This window comes from Ciona robusta, chromosome 4 (assembly GCF_009617815.1).
Source record: "Ciona robusta chromosome 4, ASM961781v2".
In the NCBI taxonomy this organism is placed as follows: domain Eukaryota; kingdom Metazoa; phylum Chordata; class Ascidiacea; order Phlebobranchia; family Cionidae; genus Ciona; species Ciona robusta.
The window spans coordinates 2,962,792-2,979,767 of record NC_143238.1 but is presented as its reverse complement, the minus strand read 5'-3'; the positions used below and the strand labels follow the sequence as shown (position 1 = coordinate 2,979,767).

At 32.2% G+C, this 16,976-nt stretch overlaps 3 protein-coding genes across 5 annotated transcripts in view; 2 read left to right on the top strand and 1 right to left on the bottom strand.

The window, feature by feature from the left end:
* Window positions 1-8: 8 nt before the first annotated feature.
* LOC149736635 (solute carrier family 61 member 1-like) lies at window positions 9-2,413 on the top strand. The gene has a single exon (XM_089877316.1). The coding sequence runs from the start codon at window positions 443-445 to the stop codon at window positions 1,838-1,840; it is 1,398 nt and encodes a 465-aa protein (XP_089733442.1). The 5' UTR covers window positions 9-442; the 3' UTR covers window positions 1,841-2,413.
* LOC149736634 (uncharacterized protein KIAA1143 homolog) lies at window positions 2,329-3,967 on the top strand. The gene is made up of 3 exons (XM_089877361.1): window positions 2,329-2,587; window positions 2,742-2,853; window positions 3,159-3,967. The coding sequence occupies exons 1-3, from the start codon at window positions 2,486-2,488 to the stop codon at window positions 3,377-3,379; spliced, it is 435 nt and encodes a 144-aa protein (XP_089733487.1). The 5' UTR covers window positions 2,329-2,485; the 3' UTR covers window positions 3,380-3,967.
* LOC149736631 (coiled-coil domain-containing protein 33-like) overlaps window positions 3,852-16,976 on the bottom strand; it is a 41,507-nt gene continuing 28,382 nt past the window's right edge. For 2 of the 3 annotated variants that reach the window (XM_089877260.1, XM_089877261.1), the window contains exons 8-26: window positions 16,650-16,903; window positions 16,225-16,330; window positions 15,567-15,704; window positions 14,722-14,799; window positions 13,701-13,816; window positions 13,167-13,287; window positions 12,477-12,606; window positions 12,175-12,252; window positions 11,425-11,552; window positions 10,674-10,910; window positions 9,017-9,129; window positions 8,452-8,536; window positions 7,904-7,984; window positions 6,968-7,082; window positions 6,823-6,911; window positions 5,835-6,057; window positions 5,518-5,594; window positions 4,708-4,911; window positions 3,852-4,338 (exon numbers count right to left, since the gene is read on the bottom strand). In XM_089877260.1, coding sequence (XP_089733386.1) covers window positions 4,333-4,338; window positions 4,708-4,911; window positions 5,518-5,594; window positions 5,835-6,057; window positions 6,823-6,911; window positions 6,968-7,082; window positions 7,904-7,984; window positions 8,452-8,536; window positions 9,017-9,129; window positions 10,674-10,910; window positions 11,425-11,552; window positions 12,175-12,252; window positions 12,477-12,606; window positions 13,167-13,287; window positions 13,701-13,816; window positions 14,722-14,799; window positions 15,567-15,704; window positions 16,225-16,330; window positions 16,650-16,903 — 2,379 coding nt within the window. In that variant the 3' untranslated portion in view covers window positions 3,852-4,332. Of the gene's footprint in view, window positions 4,339-4,707; window positions 4,912-5,517; window positions 5,595-5,834; window positions 6,058-6,445; window positions 6,747-6,822; window positions 6,912-6,967; window positions 7,083-7,903; window positions 7,985-8,451; window positions 8,537-9,016; window positions 9,130-10,673; window positions 10,911-11,424; window positions 11,553-12,174; window positions 12,253-12,476; window positions 12,607-13,166; window positions 13,288-13,700; window positions 13,817-14,721; window positions 14,800-15,566; window positions 15,705-16,224; window positions 16,331-16,649; window positions 16,904-16,976 lie in introns of those variants that run through there. The other variant, XM_089877262.1, reaches the window with a different exon arrangement.

Below are 16,976 nucleotides of genomic sequence, written 5' to 3'. Positions count from 1 at the left end.
AAGAAAGTTTTTCAGAAGTTTTTCAGTATAAACAGTATTATACACAGGGCTGATGTCTGAGTATTACATTTTTGTAGTTCTTTGTATAGTCTTAATTTAGCTGGTTATGATTCATAACTTGTGTGTGATTTCATATTTTTATGAGTGTTGGTACAACAAGCAACAACAAGAAAATAGATTTCACACAATTTATCTCAATTGAATATATCTATGTATACACATAGTCCAATATTTTCTACATTGAACTAAAATTTCACGTTTTTGTAATCATGTATAATAATAAAGAAAGTTAGCATTACATCATTTTGTTCAACGCAGCAAGAAGAGGTATGAGGGATAATACAATCCAAGTGAAATTGACATTACACTTTTTTATTTTTCTATAGACAGCTTCAATGTGATATAATAACTTGCAAACTGGTTTCGCATAAAAAAACCTGCAATGTTATTCCAACTTGTGTTTTTCACTTTCATTGTAATTGGCCTTATTGCTTTGCTCTTGGAAGGAATTTCTCGCTATGCGGCCAAAAAGACGAACACCAACCCACAATTCCTTGCTTTCCAGCGGATATATCTCTTGGTGTATGTACCCATTATATTTGGTGACTGGTTAAATGCGCCATACTTATACAAACTCTATTCATCATATGGGTTCATTGAAGACCAAATTGCGATCATTTATGTTTGCGGTTTCGCGTCCTCGCTTGCCTTTGGGGCAGCATCGGGCTTTATTGTTCAGAGTTATGGAAAAAGAAAAGTGTTTGTGATTGCTACTTTATTGTATGCTGTGTCCTGCCTTATTAAGCTGTCATCTCAGTACAGTGTTTTAATTATTGGTAGAATTATTTCCGGTGCATCTACTTCTATTCTGTTCTGTGCGCAAGAGGCATGGTATATTCATGAGCATATAACTGTTCATGAATTTCCCCCCGAATGGATAAACTACACAATGCTAAAAGCTTCAAAAACTAACAGTGTGCTTGCAGTTTTCGCCGGTGTTTTATCATACTGCATGTGTGAGCTGTATGGCTTAGGACCTGTAGCCCCTTCAATATTATCAGTCCCTGTGCTTTTGGTGGCTGGTGTATTTGCGGGCATGAAATGGAAAGAAAATGTTGAAAGCCCGGGAAAATTAAAGAAAGTGGTAATTCGGAGCAACAGTACCACTTCTTCAACAAGGTCTGAGAAAAAGAAGTTTCTCAAGACATGCTGTCAAGGATTGAGAACTATTGTTGAAAACAGTGAACTAATTGAAGTTGGTTTTGTGCAAGCTTTATTTGAGAGCGTGCTCTGTCTGTTCGTATTTTTGTGGACGCCTGTTCTGGACCATCATAACCCACCCCTGGGTATTGTATTTGCATCCTTTATGGCAGCAACATTAGTTGGAGGTGCCATATACCGCAGTATACGATCAGTATGGACCAAACTCCAACCCGCTTACTCTTTAGTCGCAACTATGGCTGTGACGTGTGCCACAGTACTTGGTTGTGTAATATCTACAGAACCCTCACGAGAGTTTCCAGTTATTTCATTCATAGCGTTTTTATTTTTCGAAATGGCTTCTGGGGTTTATTTTCCAGTTATGATCGATTTAAAAAGAGCCATAGAGCTAGACAAATTGGACGTTGCAGTCACAACATGGTTCCGCGTTCCTCTGAATTTAATCGCGTGTTCAGGCCTTATATTTTTACACAGCAGTTCTAACGCGACTGGCACCAGAAAGTTATTCGCATGCTGTTTTGTAACAATTATTATTGCGCTTTTTATTTCTATGAAGCTTGTAAACTCAATCAAAACGCGAAAATCTCACCCTGTTGTACAAACTGATGACAATATATAAGTTAATATTTCATGGGATTTTATTTTTTACATTATGCTGGAGAAGTAAAGTTAACTTTCTTTTAGTTTATTTCTATAGGACTATAAATAGAATATCTAAGACAGTTTCTATTAGCTTGTACTTCTGTTGTTGTATTCACATACTTATTATATATACATGTATCAGTATGCTTTTAAAATGGATAGAATATTTTTTGTCCTGCTAAAACCATGGAAATAGAATTTTTATTGTCTAGGAAAGTGAATATTATTTGCAGCTTGTTTTCTTGCTTCTGCAAAATTATGCTTCATAGTAAAGTGTAAAATATGGCTTTATTTGTTGTATTTCGTTTAAAATATATTTAATTATTTTTTTTGTAAAAGCATATATATATATATATATATATATGATGTAGTTGGAAAATATAATATGAATAGAAATTGCAGTATACAGGATACATTCAAGTACCTAAAACTGATTTATTTTCATAAGAAAAGTAACATTACAGATAATGCGCTTTAATGCGCTAAACATACATTGGTTTTCTTGTTGACCAAGTTTTTTGAATAAAAGCTGTTTGGTTTACAAATCTAGGTGAAGCTGAAATTTTATTAAAATTTTCGTGTGGTTTAACTGAAGCAAACAGTGGGCATTGCAAAACATCTAATGTCGAAAAAGTTTCAATTTATAAAACAAGAGCAACCAAAGTTTATAACACAGTTTAAGAAAAAAGCTGGTTTAATAAAAGAACCAGAGATAGATGACAAGGTGTTGTATTTTCTTTCAGTGAAATATTTATACAAATAAATTTTAAAACCCCATTTTAAACATTTTTTTTATATTTGTTGCAATTTTTTTAAAAATATTTTTTTTTTATATTTTATACAAGTTTGAGTTACTACTTTTTTAATAAACTGCTTAGAACCGACCTTCTGCTGAGCTTGACGATAGAGATGACAACGATGATGAACAGCCCGTGATTGTTGTTTTAAAAGATGGTGATTTAAATAAAGAAGAATATGAAAAGGAAAAAGGTTTGTAGAAAATAGATTGCCAACTGAGAATCACTTAGCTTACGTTTGTTTACAAAATATATGAACAACAATTTTTTAACAGTAATAAGTAATATATGATATTGCTACCCTGTTGCAGTGTTTTCATGTGTTAACCAATAATTTCAAACAGTATGGGTAGTGGGTACTTACTGATACTGTATGAGGTAATGAGCCAAATCTGGCCTGAATGACAGGTCCCAAAGGACCTCACCCATACCGAATACTGAAAAGGTTATTTTGTGATACAAAGCTTTAATTTAGGCAAATTTGTCTTTTGTTTTTAGATACAGGTACTGTTGGTGGAAAAATTGTGTTCAAACAGCCTGCTACCAAGCGTTCAGCTGAAGAAAAGGGACTTTCTGCTTCTTCAAAAAAGATGAAAACCAATTCTAACCCAGATAAAAAAGATGAGCAAACCGATAAGAAGACCAAAACTAAAAAAGGAACGAAATCAAAAACAGCTCCTGTGTTATCTTTTAATGAAGAAGAAGATGATGATGTTTGAAAGCAACAACAAGTTATCTTTCCTTCCAATTATTTTTTTTTACTTTTATAACAAATTTCTGACAAAGTATACTACAGCTGCTGTGTTTTGGGACTTACCAAAAACTGATTATCAGACTTACCAAAAAACGATTATAGGGATAAAATAGTTCATAGTAACATTTGGATCTGAACTTTTTTAAACATGTTGTCTTTTTTGTTACTTTTGTTTTCACATTGACAGTCATTTGTTTGGCTTGAAAAAGCAAAAACAATTTTTTTATATAAGAAATCAGTCTGAAATCGTTGCGTCTTGAAATTAGTCCAACAGTTATGTTCATTATTAAGCAACTGGAAACTTTCGATAATGTTTATGAAAAAAGCGTTGCTTACACAAGGAGTAATTTAAGCAGGAACAGAAAGTTCATATAAGGAATATACCAAGTTCTTTGTTTTTAAAAATCAAATACAACTTGATTAAAATATTAAGGATGTTGTATTTTATTTGTTGTATTTTATTAGTTGTATTTCATGTACGAAATTGTTTTAAGTAACAATAATATCTGCATCTTTATTGATAAAAAGTTATTCTTATAAAATTACAGGTAAACACTACAAGAGCTTGGTGCTCTAAATGGAAGCCTTGAATAAAATTATCTGAAACAATTAAAACTTTAATATTGGAAGCTATTTTTAAATTGCACTAATCGACTATAAACTAAATTAAATAAGTATACAAACAAAGCGTTTTGTGATACAATAAACATTAAAGTCACAGTGAGAATTCAGAGGTGTACATCCGCCCACCAGAAGTGCTTTGGTCATTTTCACTGTGCAAGAATATGTATCCTGGAACCTATGTATGATATGCAGAACGTGAAAGCTAAAGTTGGTGATTCACTCCATAGGTAAGTTGCCATGCACAGTGGTATTAATATTGCTTAGTTCAGCAGGAAAGACTTGATAAGCTTCAAGTTAGTTCTGTTTGAGAAAAGAAAATAAGTTCAGTTTTGCTGGACATGCTGTAGAGGTGTAGAGTTGATATATAATAAAAAGGGTAAAGATATGACTCAGTTGTGCTGGATAGAAGAAAGTCAATTGAAATATATCAACATGCAGCTTATGTATAGTACTGTGGAGTAAGGTAAATACCGTTGGCACATAATATAATACATTTCTTAATCAGGTTTTAAACAATTAACCAAAGCCTTTCGAAGTAATAAAAATACTTGTATATGATTCTGTAAATATTCTTTGTTTGAAAAAAACAATGAAAAAGAATGAAAACATGCACCATCTTACCCCCAAAACCTGCACCATCTTACCCCAACCCCATACAAAGATACTCACCAATGGATCGTTTAAATTTCCACCTGTTGTCCTCAGTATGCCATTCCTGTGTTCCTGGAGTCTTACTGTGAGTTCGTGTCTCTCTTTTGCCCACGTACGTGAGTTGTGGTCAAGCTGGCTTTCCAGGGAAGACACACGACTTTCTGCTCGCTCAAGCCGAGAAAGAAGATCTGATTTCTCTTCGTTGTGATGCTCTAACTGCATCTGAAGGTAAATTGACAAATTGGAATATTTAAAAGTCATGTAAATGTACTACAATAATAATATGAATATAACAATAACTTTATTTCCATCTTTGATTATGCTAGCAGAGATTTAGAAATATATTAAATGAAAAGACAGGATATATAGGAACAAATCAACAATTGTTAAAACAAGCTTACAATTAAAAACATTACATTTAGTTGAAAGAAAATACTGGTTTAAAATTATGCATATTTAACTTATGTAGTATGTTTATGGTAATTAAAATAATGTGAGTTATTGAAATATCGCCATGGTACAGTAGTTGTTGCGTCTGTCTCTATATTAGTGGTTATGGGTTCTACCACCAATCTGGGCGTTTGTGTCACTTAACGGCAATTGTCCATTTATAGGGTTGTCTAATTTTCAGTAACACATGTATGAAACAGAATGTTGTAACGACTTTGGTTGCCGACCACACAAGAATAAACAACCTACATTCATTTATTCCTTTATGGGTTGTTTAGATTTTTAGTAATAAATGTATGAAAGCACACCAGTAACGGCTGTCCTTGCTCGCCATACAAAAATAAATGAGTTACATTCATTCATTCATTCATTACATACCCTCAGTTGATCAACTTCTATTTGTAGTTTACTATTCTCTTGACTCAAAATCCCAACTGTTCCCTGGTTGTTTGCGTCTGAAAAAAAATTCATTTCAAATAAAAATAATTTTTGTATGTAATAAAATAATTTTTATATTAAAAAAAATATTTTCTTTTGTGGGTATTTGCATAACTGGAGCTTATTTTGGGTGTGTATAAAACAGAACACCCATGTTATAACGACTGTCTCTGTCCCACCACGTGAGGATAAATAAGTTACATTCAATAATGGTGTTTTAATTTATAGAACCAATCCTTTAGAGTGTTTGGACCTACCTCCAACATTATTTGGAAAATCTCCCATGTTTCCTTTCGTGCTTGTCTGCTTGATGTATTTGTTAAGAAGTTTTTCCATTTTCTGAATTACTTTTTCCTGCTGCTGACAAGTCGCTTCTAACTTCTTCAATTTCCTCTGTTTATCCTGCAGTTGTTGGGTATTGTTTTGTAACTCTTTTGGTGAAGGCATCTTGGTAAGGTATTGCTTTTCTCTTTCATTTGCCTATATGAATAGTTTAAATTTTTTTAAGTAAAAGTCCCAGTACTAACGAGACATTTAGGCTTACTTAAAGTTAAAAATAGATAAAAAAATGCTAAAAAAATTTACCAGGAATTTAGGCTTACTTAAAAGTAAATAAAAGGTGCTTAACAATTTACCAGGCATTTTAGCTTACTAGTCACCATTAGAGTGTATGTAAGGTACACAATTGTGGGGTAATAGGGCAATTCTGGGCTACATCCTAGGGACTGCGATTCTATAGGGATTCAGTCGTATAGAATGCATGTTGTCCGACATTAAACACATGTTATAATCCACCACCAAAAGATAAATAAATGAAAGTCTGTATTTGAATACGTTTATTTTAGACATATGCCCGAAAAGACATGCCAGAATAGCAAATTTACAAAAAATATAATATACCAACAGCAACAGTATATTTCAGTGATTCTTAAACTTGTTTGTATGCTTTAACCTTTTAACAAAGATGCTTATCAGATTTACCCCCAATATGTAATATGCCGCTCATTTATTAAAAGCAAAAACAGCTAATTCCATCAGTTATATTTAATGCAACGGATGTGCTAGCTTTTTGGCAACGAGTTATTTAATGTCTGGTAAAGTAGTATAATTGGCACAATTTTTCTGTCCCGTCAACTGATGTAGATTTTGAATGGTGGCTTATTTACCCCCTAAATACAAGGAATTTACACCAGTTTAAGAAACGCTGGTATATATGGATAAATAAATGAAATGACACAAACTTACTTTTATCATTTGATTCTGCAAGTGTTGTACTTTTGCTTTATAACTTTTTAAATCATCAGTTTCCTTTGCCAGCTTATGTCTCACGGCAACTAAAAACAAAAATCGTTTTAAGATTTTAAAATTTAATATTTTCGAAATGACAAACCAAATTTATCAGCAACTTCATTTGATGAAATGACACCATTGTTAATATCGTTCATGACATCGTGACCAACCTCCTTTGTTAACATAAGCTCTCTACGCAATGCAGCGTTGTCATCCTATGTTAATGAACAGTATTATATAATATACACATATATATTATATACGGTATTATGAATGAATGAATGTAACTTACTTTATCCTCGCGTGGCCGGAAAACGACAGTCGTTATAACACGGGTGTGCACCTCGCGCCAGCTTACGAGTTACCAAGTATGTTACTTTGTGGGTGGTTATTTTTTTTTTGGTTTTTTTTTTTTATTTTTATGTATGGCTGATAATTTGGACAACCCATTAGTGACCACTGGGTTGGAGCAATTGCCGTTAAGTGTCTTGCTCAAGGACACATACGCCCACAATGGTAGCAGCGACGAGCCTTGAACCCATTACCTCTGGGGTAGAGACAGGCGCGCTAACCACTACGCCACGGCGCCAGACATTATATACTATACATGCATAATATAGTGGAATAAAAAGCACAAAAATATACAAAGTTTTTACTAATAATGTTACAATGCCTAATGGTATTTAAGTGCCTAAAATATATAAAAAAAATTGATTATCCAGTGTATTTGTTATAAATTACATTATAAATAGTTTAATATAGTATTAAAAAATGCATGGAGGCTCAAATACATACATTATAATTTTATATGCTTGTATGGAACTCACATATTTTAATAATACCAAATTAATGTGATACTTAAAAAATATGTTTGTGCCTAACAAATAAAAAAAGAATTCGCACGATCCAAAAAATCTGCATTAAAACAAATTACAAAATCTACATTAAAAATACATTGCAAAAAATCTTACAATCAAAAAGTTAAAAATTAAAAAATATTCAGTTGTTGAAAATGGAATAAATTGTTTAAATTAACCTGTAGTTGTGCGTTGGTTTGTCGAAGTGATATCATATCATTAGACATTCGTTTAACTGCTTCACGATATTTCATTAACTCCTGAAAATAGTTTACAAAAGTTTAGTTTTATTTAAATTGCATGTGTTTAACAAAAAAAAATTTATTTTTTTAAATGTTCGGTTATGTGAAGCTAAGTAATGAGTTAATATTTGTAAATCTGTTATTTGTTAAAAAAACACTGATTTCCTAATTTGTAATAATAAAAAACAGCTTAAAACAAAACCTGTAGGGAGCATTGCAAGTAATACACAAGTTTTTCATTTTAATTTTGATTTTGTTTCCCCTTATAATGCAATTCTTAAAAAAAATGTATTTTTAAACTTTTTTAAATTTTAATATTTTTTCCTTCAAGATAAAATTTAAAAAAAATTGTTTACCCTTTTTTTATTTTTAATACTTTTTCCCTCAAGATACAATTTAAAAAAGTTCTAAAATACTGTTCCAAAAAACTGGCTGAAACGCATAATAATTTATGTTTTATTTTATTCTTTTAATACACAACTAACCTTAGCTTGATGGTCAAGCAATGATTGAGTGTGCGTGTCCAAACTCTTTGCCATCCTTTGGTTAGTTGCATGGGATGGGTGAGTCCTGTTTAAAATAACCTCAACAAAATGTTCTTACTTTTAAAGCTTTTGTGAAAGTGTGTATGACACTGAACAGATGCTTATGTGTAGAAGATATATAAGTGCACTTTTAAGGTACTTGAATTTTTCATATGTTATATTGCGAAAGACAGTTTTTTTTTGTTTTAAGTTATTGTTCTTTTAAAGTATTGTTTCTGTATTTTAGTTCTTTTTTTATTATTTAATTTGGTTGTCAATGCAAAAAAAATTCCACAAATTCCAAGATTTGATAAAATTGCTCACACAACCTATATCCTGTCTTTCCGTTTAAAATATTTTAAAATCTTACAGTAATTAAAAAGACAAATAAAGTTCTTATTATTATTTAAGAGGCTGATGATGCTACCTATACCCTTTTATCAACTGTCAATTTTCTTTGTTTAAAATATTATCATATTATTTTGAAGTTTTATAAACTTATGATATTAATATAAGATATTCATACATTGTATGTTTTGGTGACGTTGTAGACAGATCTGGATCGTTTTCGGTTAAAACGTAGTCGGGTAAAATATTTTGCAGAACATCTTTGGGTGGGAACTCGTCATCTTTTACAAGCTGTGGAAAAAATTGTAAAAGTTTAAATTGTCAAAAAATTAGATTAAACAAAAATTAAAATTGTAAAAAATTAAATTAAACAAAAAATTAAATTGTAAAAATTAAATTGTGAAAAAATTCCAATTTGAAAAATTTAAATTGTAAAAAATTAAATATCATGTTGGTTTATTTTGACAGTTATGCTGCATAGATCATCTTATATTAAATATATTATCTAAATATCAGATTCAGTGCCGTAGTTTGCTCAATGCTTTGTGAACAGTTATGTGAATTTTTAGGTGTAAACACAATCAACACTACTTGTTTTTTATCATAAACTGGGGTAAATTTACTCCAAGGAGAATTTCCTCGTATTTAGAGGGTAAATGAGCTACCGATCAAAATCCACATGAGTTAACAGGACAGAAAAATTGTGCCAAACACATTCATTACATTATAAATAACTGATGTAATTAGTTGGTTTCCCTTTTCTAATAAATGAGCGGCATATTACATATTGGGGGTAAATCTGATAAGTATCTTTGTTAAAAGGGTGAATACAGAAAAGTTTAAGAACCACTGCTATAGTGTGATCATATGTTACACTGTTGAATGTCATTCACCCTCACAAATTCGACTTGTATAAATAATATATTAGTGACTCATCGACTTGTATACTTAACTTGTATAAGCCGTCAAAATATCAGACACAAATAAATGGCAAAAAAGCTATTTTAAAAAACAAGTGTAATATAGTTGACAGCAACATTAAAATTTTAATATATTCCAATATTATGCCTGGCATAAGGTACTTATTATACTGAATACTACTTGAATAGAATTATATTGTTTATATAACTTACGTGAGCAGACGTAGGTCTGTAATATGATATTGACATTTGGTAAAAAAACTCTGTATTTATTCCTAAAATTCAACATACAAATACAATTTAAATTAATCCTTTTAAATTAAACATTTTATAAACTGACCTTTTTTTTAAACATATGAAATATTAATAAACTGTTTTATGTAAACTGAAAAATAAATGCAAAAAACTCTGCATAAAATTTTACTCTGTAACTGACTAACTGATAATTTATCTCAAAATCTTTGAACGACCGTCTAATCAGATACGCTCGCTGAACAGAAATTACACATTCCAGATATTATATCAAATCTCACACAAAACACCTGCCTATTCTCAAGATACAATCGCTTAGGGAACAATGCTTCGTGAGGACAAAGGTGCTAAAAAAACACAAAATCGTGACTGAATAATACCCCATATGTACCCTTTACTTGATGATTGATATTAAAGCAATGAATATGACGTTAAGCATACATTCCCAGCTAGAGCCACCATTGTTATTTGAGATGAACCACAAAAGCTCATGAAGTTACGTTTCAAGTGGATAGTTATTAATAACTAAACTTCTTAAAACACTTAAGCGGAAAATGTAAAAAAACTAAGAATTAATCAAAAAATACAGAAACTAAAATTGGAAAACATACAATTTTTAATAAAATACACAAAAATGTAGAATTTTTCTAAATGTATACCAACCAATCTAGTTTTCTTTCTTTCCATAGGAGGACCTCCCAAGGCAGTGTCATCCCTACCTCCAAGTCCGGAGGTGGGATCACTCACTCCGAGCAAGTCCACATCTTTGTTCTGTGATCCTCCTAATCCAAGATACTCCGTTTCCACATCATTAGGTCGATAACCAACATGAGCACCCGGCATCGCATCCAGAACAGGAAGAACAGATGAATTAGAAGGAACTGCCAGTGTGTCCGGTCTCTATTGAACAATACAACCACAAAATTTAACAACAATTGCTCCAAACTATTGGTTGTCTAATTTGTCAGCCATATATCGTCATAACAGGGGTGTTCTGTTGGTTTGGTTCTCTACAGCAAGTGTAAGTTATTATTTTAACTGCTTATATAAACAGGTATCTGTCTTTATGTAGTCTTAGTAAAACAAATTTGTTTGGTTAAAATGTTTCGACAATGCATTATATGCTACATTTAAACTCTTTAAAAAACACGTTTTAGACAATCAAGTTACATCAGTTTGTTAAAGAAAACCATAAAGAAACCATTTTTGGTTCTATTACTAAAATAAAAAAACACCAAAGTTTGACTTTTGTTGCAGGAAAACAATGTGATTTTTAGTATTTTGCCTTTTTACGGTAAAAACTAGTATATTTACAAATAATTATTTAAATACATTTGACTTTTTAAAGCTAAAAATTATTTCCTTTTTTTAAGTGGCATGTCAGTAAAAGTTATGACTCATAATGTCAATTTACCTCACTGTTAATAAGTCGCAACATCAACCTTACACTGGGGTAAGGACCTTCCAATGTTGCGAATGGAGATCCTTGTACAATAAGATCATCCACCCTTACACCAAGTCTACCAGCGTCAGATGTTAAAGCTGGGAATGAATGTAACGTGAATAATTCTCGGATGTCCAGGCAACGACAGTTGTTATAACACTGTTGTTCAGTCCCACAAAGTAACATACATGGTAACTCATAAGTTGGCCAAGGTGTATGAACACCCGTGTTATAACAACTGTCATTTTCCGGCCACGCCAGGATGAAGTAAGTTACATTCATTTATTTAGTCAAATTTAGATTTCAGTTTATTTAAACTAAGTTTTTAATATTTTTGTCAGTTTACACCACTAGTGTTAAATTAATAAATAAATGAATGAATGTAACTTTCTTTATCCTCGCGTAGCCGGAAAACGACAGACGTTATAACCTGAGTGTTCTGTTTCATACACCTCGTACCAGCTTACGAGTTACCATATATGTTAATTTGTTTGTAGGTTATTAATATTTTTATAAATGTACTATTGGGTACTGTAGTTGTAATGTTTCTGATTTAAGGTTTTAATACATCTACATACTTTTAAACAGCAGATAACTCAATTTTCTGTGTGTTAAAAAAATTGCTTAATTTTCCCAATAGTAAACCTAAATGTGTCTTAAAATATTTCAATATTTGCAAAAAAAGGTGTAAAAACTCTATTCGTATAGTTTATGTACTACCTTGAAATACATCTTCATCAAGCAGTAGAGTAGCAAACCCGATGGGATTTCTGATAGTCCAAGTGACAGACGACATTGCTAAAAATAATATTTTGGTAATTTATGCTGCGTTATATGATTTAAGGATAACAATTTAAACTATTTACTCGACTAACTGCCTTCACCAAAGTGTATACTCTATTTTTGTATGTGTAAAAATGTAGTTGGTAAAAATGGTAAGATAAATGACATAAAACCTGTTTCTTATATCAGTAAGTGTAAAAAAACTTTCATTTTTAAACGGCTAAATTTACGATTCTCACTTGTGCTTGCTGGATAGAACTCTATAACAAGAGCAGAGTTATGTGAGAACATGGTAGCTGTGTCGTTGCTACAAAACATAAACGAATGATTCCATTCTGGTTTGTTGCTGCCTTTGCTTGGCGTGGTAAGCTATAATGAAAATGATAAAGTGAATTGTGAATACTTTATATTTGACTTTATTTTTAGATTTTAGGTCCTTGCGGCAACACCGCATTGCACTCAGACGCATTTTCTATCCTCATGTGCTTGCGAGTTACCACTCTTTTCACCTTTGCGTATGATTTTGTTTTTGATATGGCTTATAATTTGGACAACCCATTAGTGATCGCTGGGTTGGAGCAACGTCAGTTAAGTGTCTTGCACAAGGACACATGCGCCTATCAGTGTTAGTATTATATTGATAAAACTTTGAAATCAATAATTTGATTAACAATAATTAAAATACATAAATGATCTGCTGCATTTTAACCTGTTGTGTATATGTTTTAGGCAGCATACCATACTAACTATTGTTTTTTTCATGCTGTAATAAATAAAAATGTACTTTGATTTGTTAATGTGGTGTAACTTTATCCAAATAATAAAAAATATCTTTGTTTTTTCTCTATTTTTTCTCGATAAAAATGTAATTCTAGCATTATAGTGAGCTGTGTAAATTTGCAAAATGTTTGACTTTATTAGTTAAACACCTGTGGAAATCCTTGTTGGTGTTCCTTCAATACTTGGAACGAAGCTGGGTTTGGAGATGGAAAAGTTATTGTGGAAGTTGTGATGCCAGCTATGCATGGATTTCTTGATAACATATTATCCCTGGAAATACACAAGGGTATGTAATCCATGTATAGTTGAAAAATGGATTTTTTATAGATAAGACCTTACTTTTTTTGTTTGGTAATTTTGAACAAAATGGATAATTAAAGTTTGAATTTTTGAAAGTTATTTTTAAAAAATGTTATAAATTGTAGACTAAATAGTAAAATCTTTTTTTCAATTTTTTAAAAGTAAGTAAACTTTTTAAAATGAAGGATTATAGCAGCAAGAGAAACTGTACAAGTGACCAAATAGTAAAATCTTTTTTTCAATTTCCGTAAAACGTAAATAAAATATTGAAAAAATAACTTGAAAAGGCATTACAGCGAGATTAATGCAAGATTTTTGTTTATTTTTAGAACTTATTGGAACTTGGAAGTATTTCAATCAATACTTCTTGAAGAGCCACTCACTTGTATTTTGTGTAGTCCGGTACAATACGTCCTACAGCTAAAAGTGGTCCAGCGGGATTCTTCAGTTCCCGTTGAAAATCTTGTAAAGTTACTTCTAAGCCACAGAAGCCAAATCCCTGGTAATTTGAAAAATGAAAAAATTGAAGGATAATTTTAATAAGCCTAATTTACATGGCGTATTGCAATCGAATTGAAACTTGAATGAATAAATAAATGTAACTTGCTTTATCCTCGCATGACCGGAAAATGACAGACGGTGTAACATGGGTTTAACACCTTGTGCCAGCATACCAGTACGAGTTACCAAGTATGTTACTTTGTGGGTGATTAACTTAAATGGGGACCAAAGATTTTGCAGTCGCCAGGTTTAATAAACATTACTGCTGGAATAAATTTCCAGTACAGCTAGAAATATAACATACTGTAGTCTTTAAGGGACATAGAATTTGAAAAACTGAAGGATAATTTCACTAATTTATGACAATATTTTTGTATATTTGTAGTCTAAATCGCTATGGTTAAATGTAAATGCTAATTCCACATGGTTGGCTTTGGCAACTTGCACTGATAATATATAATATCAGTCTTTATATAGTAGGGTGGGGGAAGATGAGACACCTTTTTATTCTGTTTTCTCGTTCCATTTAATAGTAAACAAAAACATCTAAAGAATTTTAAAACCGTATCCTTACGACTCCCATAGACCGTTGTTAATGGATTAAAACATGATCAGGATAATCGGTTATTATATGATAAAATTGTCCCATCTTCCCCACCCCTACTATACCATTTTTAAATTAAATTTTAGCTCTTTTTGCACAGTGTTCTTTCACTTATAATAAAATTTAGCAAAAATGACAAATTTAGAAAAATAAATGAATGATAAAATTTAATACTAACAATAATTTGGCAAGAAAAAATTCAGAATTTTCGCTTTTAATAAAATTGAGCACAAGCACAAAATCGTAAATGGTAAATGCTTGAAACAGAGTACAGTTAATGTTTTGATTGTTCTATTCACCTCAAGCCGTGGTAAATATCCCATCTTTCTCTGCACTGTCATGTAAAGTCTTATTCCAGCAGGTATGGACTTGGTGGGCTGAGTAAAACAGCAGTATCAATGTATTGTAACATGAATAACACAAGTCTTCTATTTTATTCATATGTAACCTTTTTTAAGTTTTTTTTTATTGTTTAATGTATAGCTGACATTTTTGTTAAACCTTTCAGGTACACTGGGTTGGAGTAATTTCCAATAGGTGTCAATACCCATAAACCCACGAAATAGTAAGCCTTAAACCTGTATTCTCTAGAAAATTCACTATATAAAGTAACATATAAATGTACTGTATACATTTAAATGGATAAATTGACTATTAAATGTACTTTATTGTGTGCATATTGTAATAAATTCTGTGAATCTAATTCCGATCTGGTGCTCATATAGCATGATTTTATTTGTCACAAATTTTGTGGTACCAGATTCTGATTGGGTGTAACTTACTTTATCCTCGCGTGGCCAGAAAACGACGGTCGTTATAACACGGGTTTACCACCTCGTGCCAGCTTACGAGTTACCATATATGTTACTTTGTGGGTGATTATTTTTTTGAAATTTTTTTTTTAAATTTTTTTATGTATGGCTAATAATTTAGACAACCCATTAGTAACCACTGGGTTGGAGCAATTGCCGTTTAGCGTTTTGCCCAAGGAAACATACGCCCACAATGGTAGCAGTCACGAGCCTTGAACCTATTACCTCTGGTTTACAGGCAGGCGCACTAACCACTATGCCACGGTGCCTGACATATGATTGGAAGCATGCTAGTGTTATTATATAGTAAACAATATACACAGTCTACATACTTGCACAAGTTCAAAATGATAAGAATGGAAAGGAACAAGATTGATGATCGGAAGACGATACGTCACCAACTTCTCCTTAGATTCACTGTCAGAGATCGTCACGATCAGTTCTTCCTCTTCTACTCTGTCTTCTGGGACCTAGGGAGAAGTTAGATTGAGATAAAAAGCAATTTATGCATTATGAATTTGGTAGTTAGGGTAATGGGCCAACTTAGGCCTGCACATTTTTTAAGATCCAAGCAAAACGAGCAGGGCATTTCAAGCGAACTCATTTTTTTAAGAGGGCAATTTTTCGCACATTGTCCTTAAAATTCTGACAACCGCTGTCTTCTGACAATCCAAGTTCTCCTGCTATGCCTTGCCATTCTCACGCGGCCGGAAAACGACAGTTGTTATAACACGGGTGTTAATACACTTCGTGCCACCTGATGAGTTGCCATGTATATTACTTTGTGGGTGAATTTTTTCTTTATTTTTTTATATGGCTGATAATTTTGACAACCCATTAGTGACCACTGGGTTGGAGCAATTGCCGTTAAGTGTCTTGCCCAAGGACACATACGTCCACAATGGTAGCAGCGAAGAGCCTTGAACCCATTACCTCTGGGTTACAGGCAGGCGCGCTAACCACTTTGCCACGGCGCCGGACATAATGTACCTGCATTGTCATAACTTCCTCCCATGTTGGTGAATGTGTAGGTTGAAGTGTAGCATGCGTGGCACACTGGGCAGGTCTTCCCCCTTTCTCTTCATACAAACTTTTCCTACAATTTTTTTTAAAACTCAGTAAAAAGAAAATCAATTCAAGTATTAAATTTTATCGGATCTAACAGAAAAACATACAGAAAAAGTGTAATGCTAAAATTTCTTGTTTTTGTTGTTGTTTTTTTACATTTGTAGGTTCTACTCTATTTTGCTGCAAACCAATTGCATTTTCTAAACAAACACATTTTATTTAAAAAAATACACTTTCACATTTGTTCAATAATAACTTGACAATACGCCTACAACATCCATAACGATACAGTATAATACACACATACATGTATAACATATACATAAAGTTATAAAAAAAATACATACAATGTTGCAAATGGAAGTGGATCAATGCCATCAGATCTTGAAGGTAAACTTGCGGCTCCATGCATGATAACGTAAACCTCCTCATGCCCAGGTTTCGCTACATGGCGTGATACAGGCCCTTTAGTTCCTGGGGGTAATGGGCTTGTCATGGTTGGCGATTTTAATGTCGTTCTGGATGTTCTACCATTCCTTGTGTTCTTTGAATGCATGCTCTGCCGTCTGCTGTCTTCTTGCAAAGGTGTGTCCATAGTTTTCTGGTAAATGTTTTTACAGTTTTCATGTTGTGTGAAAAATACTATAAATTTTATTTACTAACTTTTTTTACAC

What these genes read in the sequence shown, in the direction of transcription:
- LOC149736635 (XM_089877316.1), top strand. Translation starts at nt 443, where the DNA reads ATGTTATTCCAACTTGTGTTTTTCACTTTCATTGTAATTGGCCTTATT.
- LOC149736634 (XM_089877361.1), top strand. Translation starts at nt 2,486, where the DNA reads ATGTCGAAAAAGTTTCAATTTATAAAACAAGAGCAACCAAAGTTTATA. An exon ending in AACCAGAGATAGATGACAAG is followed by an intron (nt 2,588 to 2,741) that starts GTGTTGTATTTT and finishes TAAACTGCTTAG; the next exon opens with AACCGACCTTCTGCTGAGCT. An exon ending in AGAATATGAAAAGGAAAAAG is followed by an intron (nt 2,854 to 3,158) that starts GTTTGTAGAAAA and finishes TTTTGTTTTTAG; the next exon opens with ATACAGGTACTGTTGGTGGA.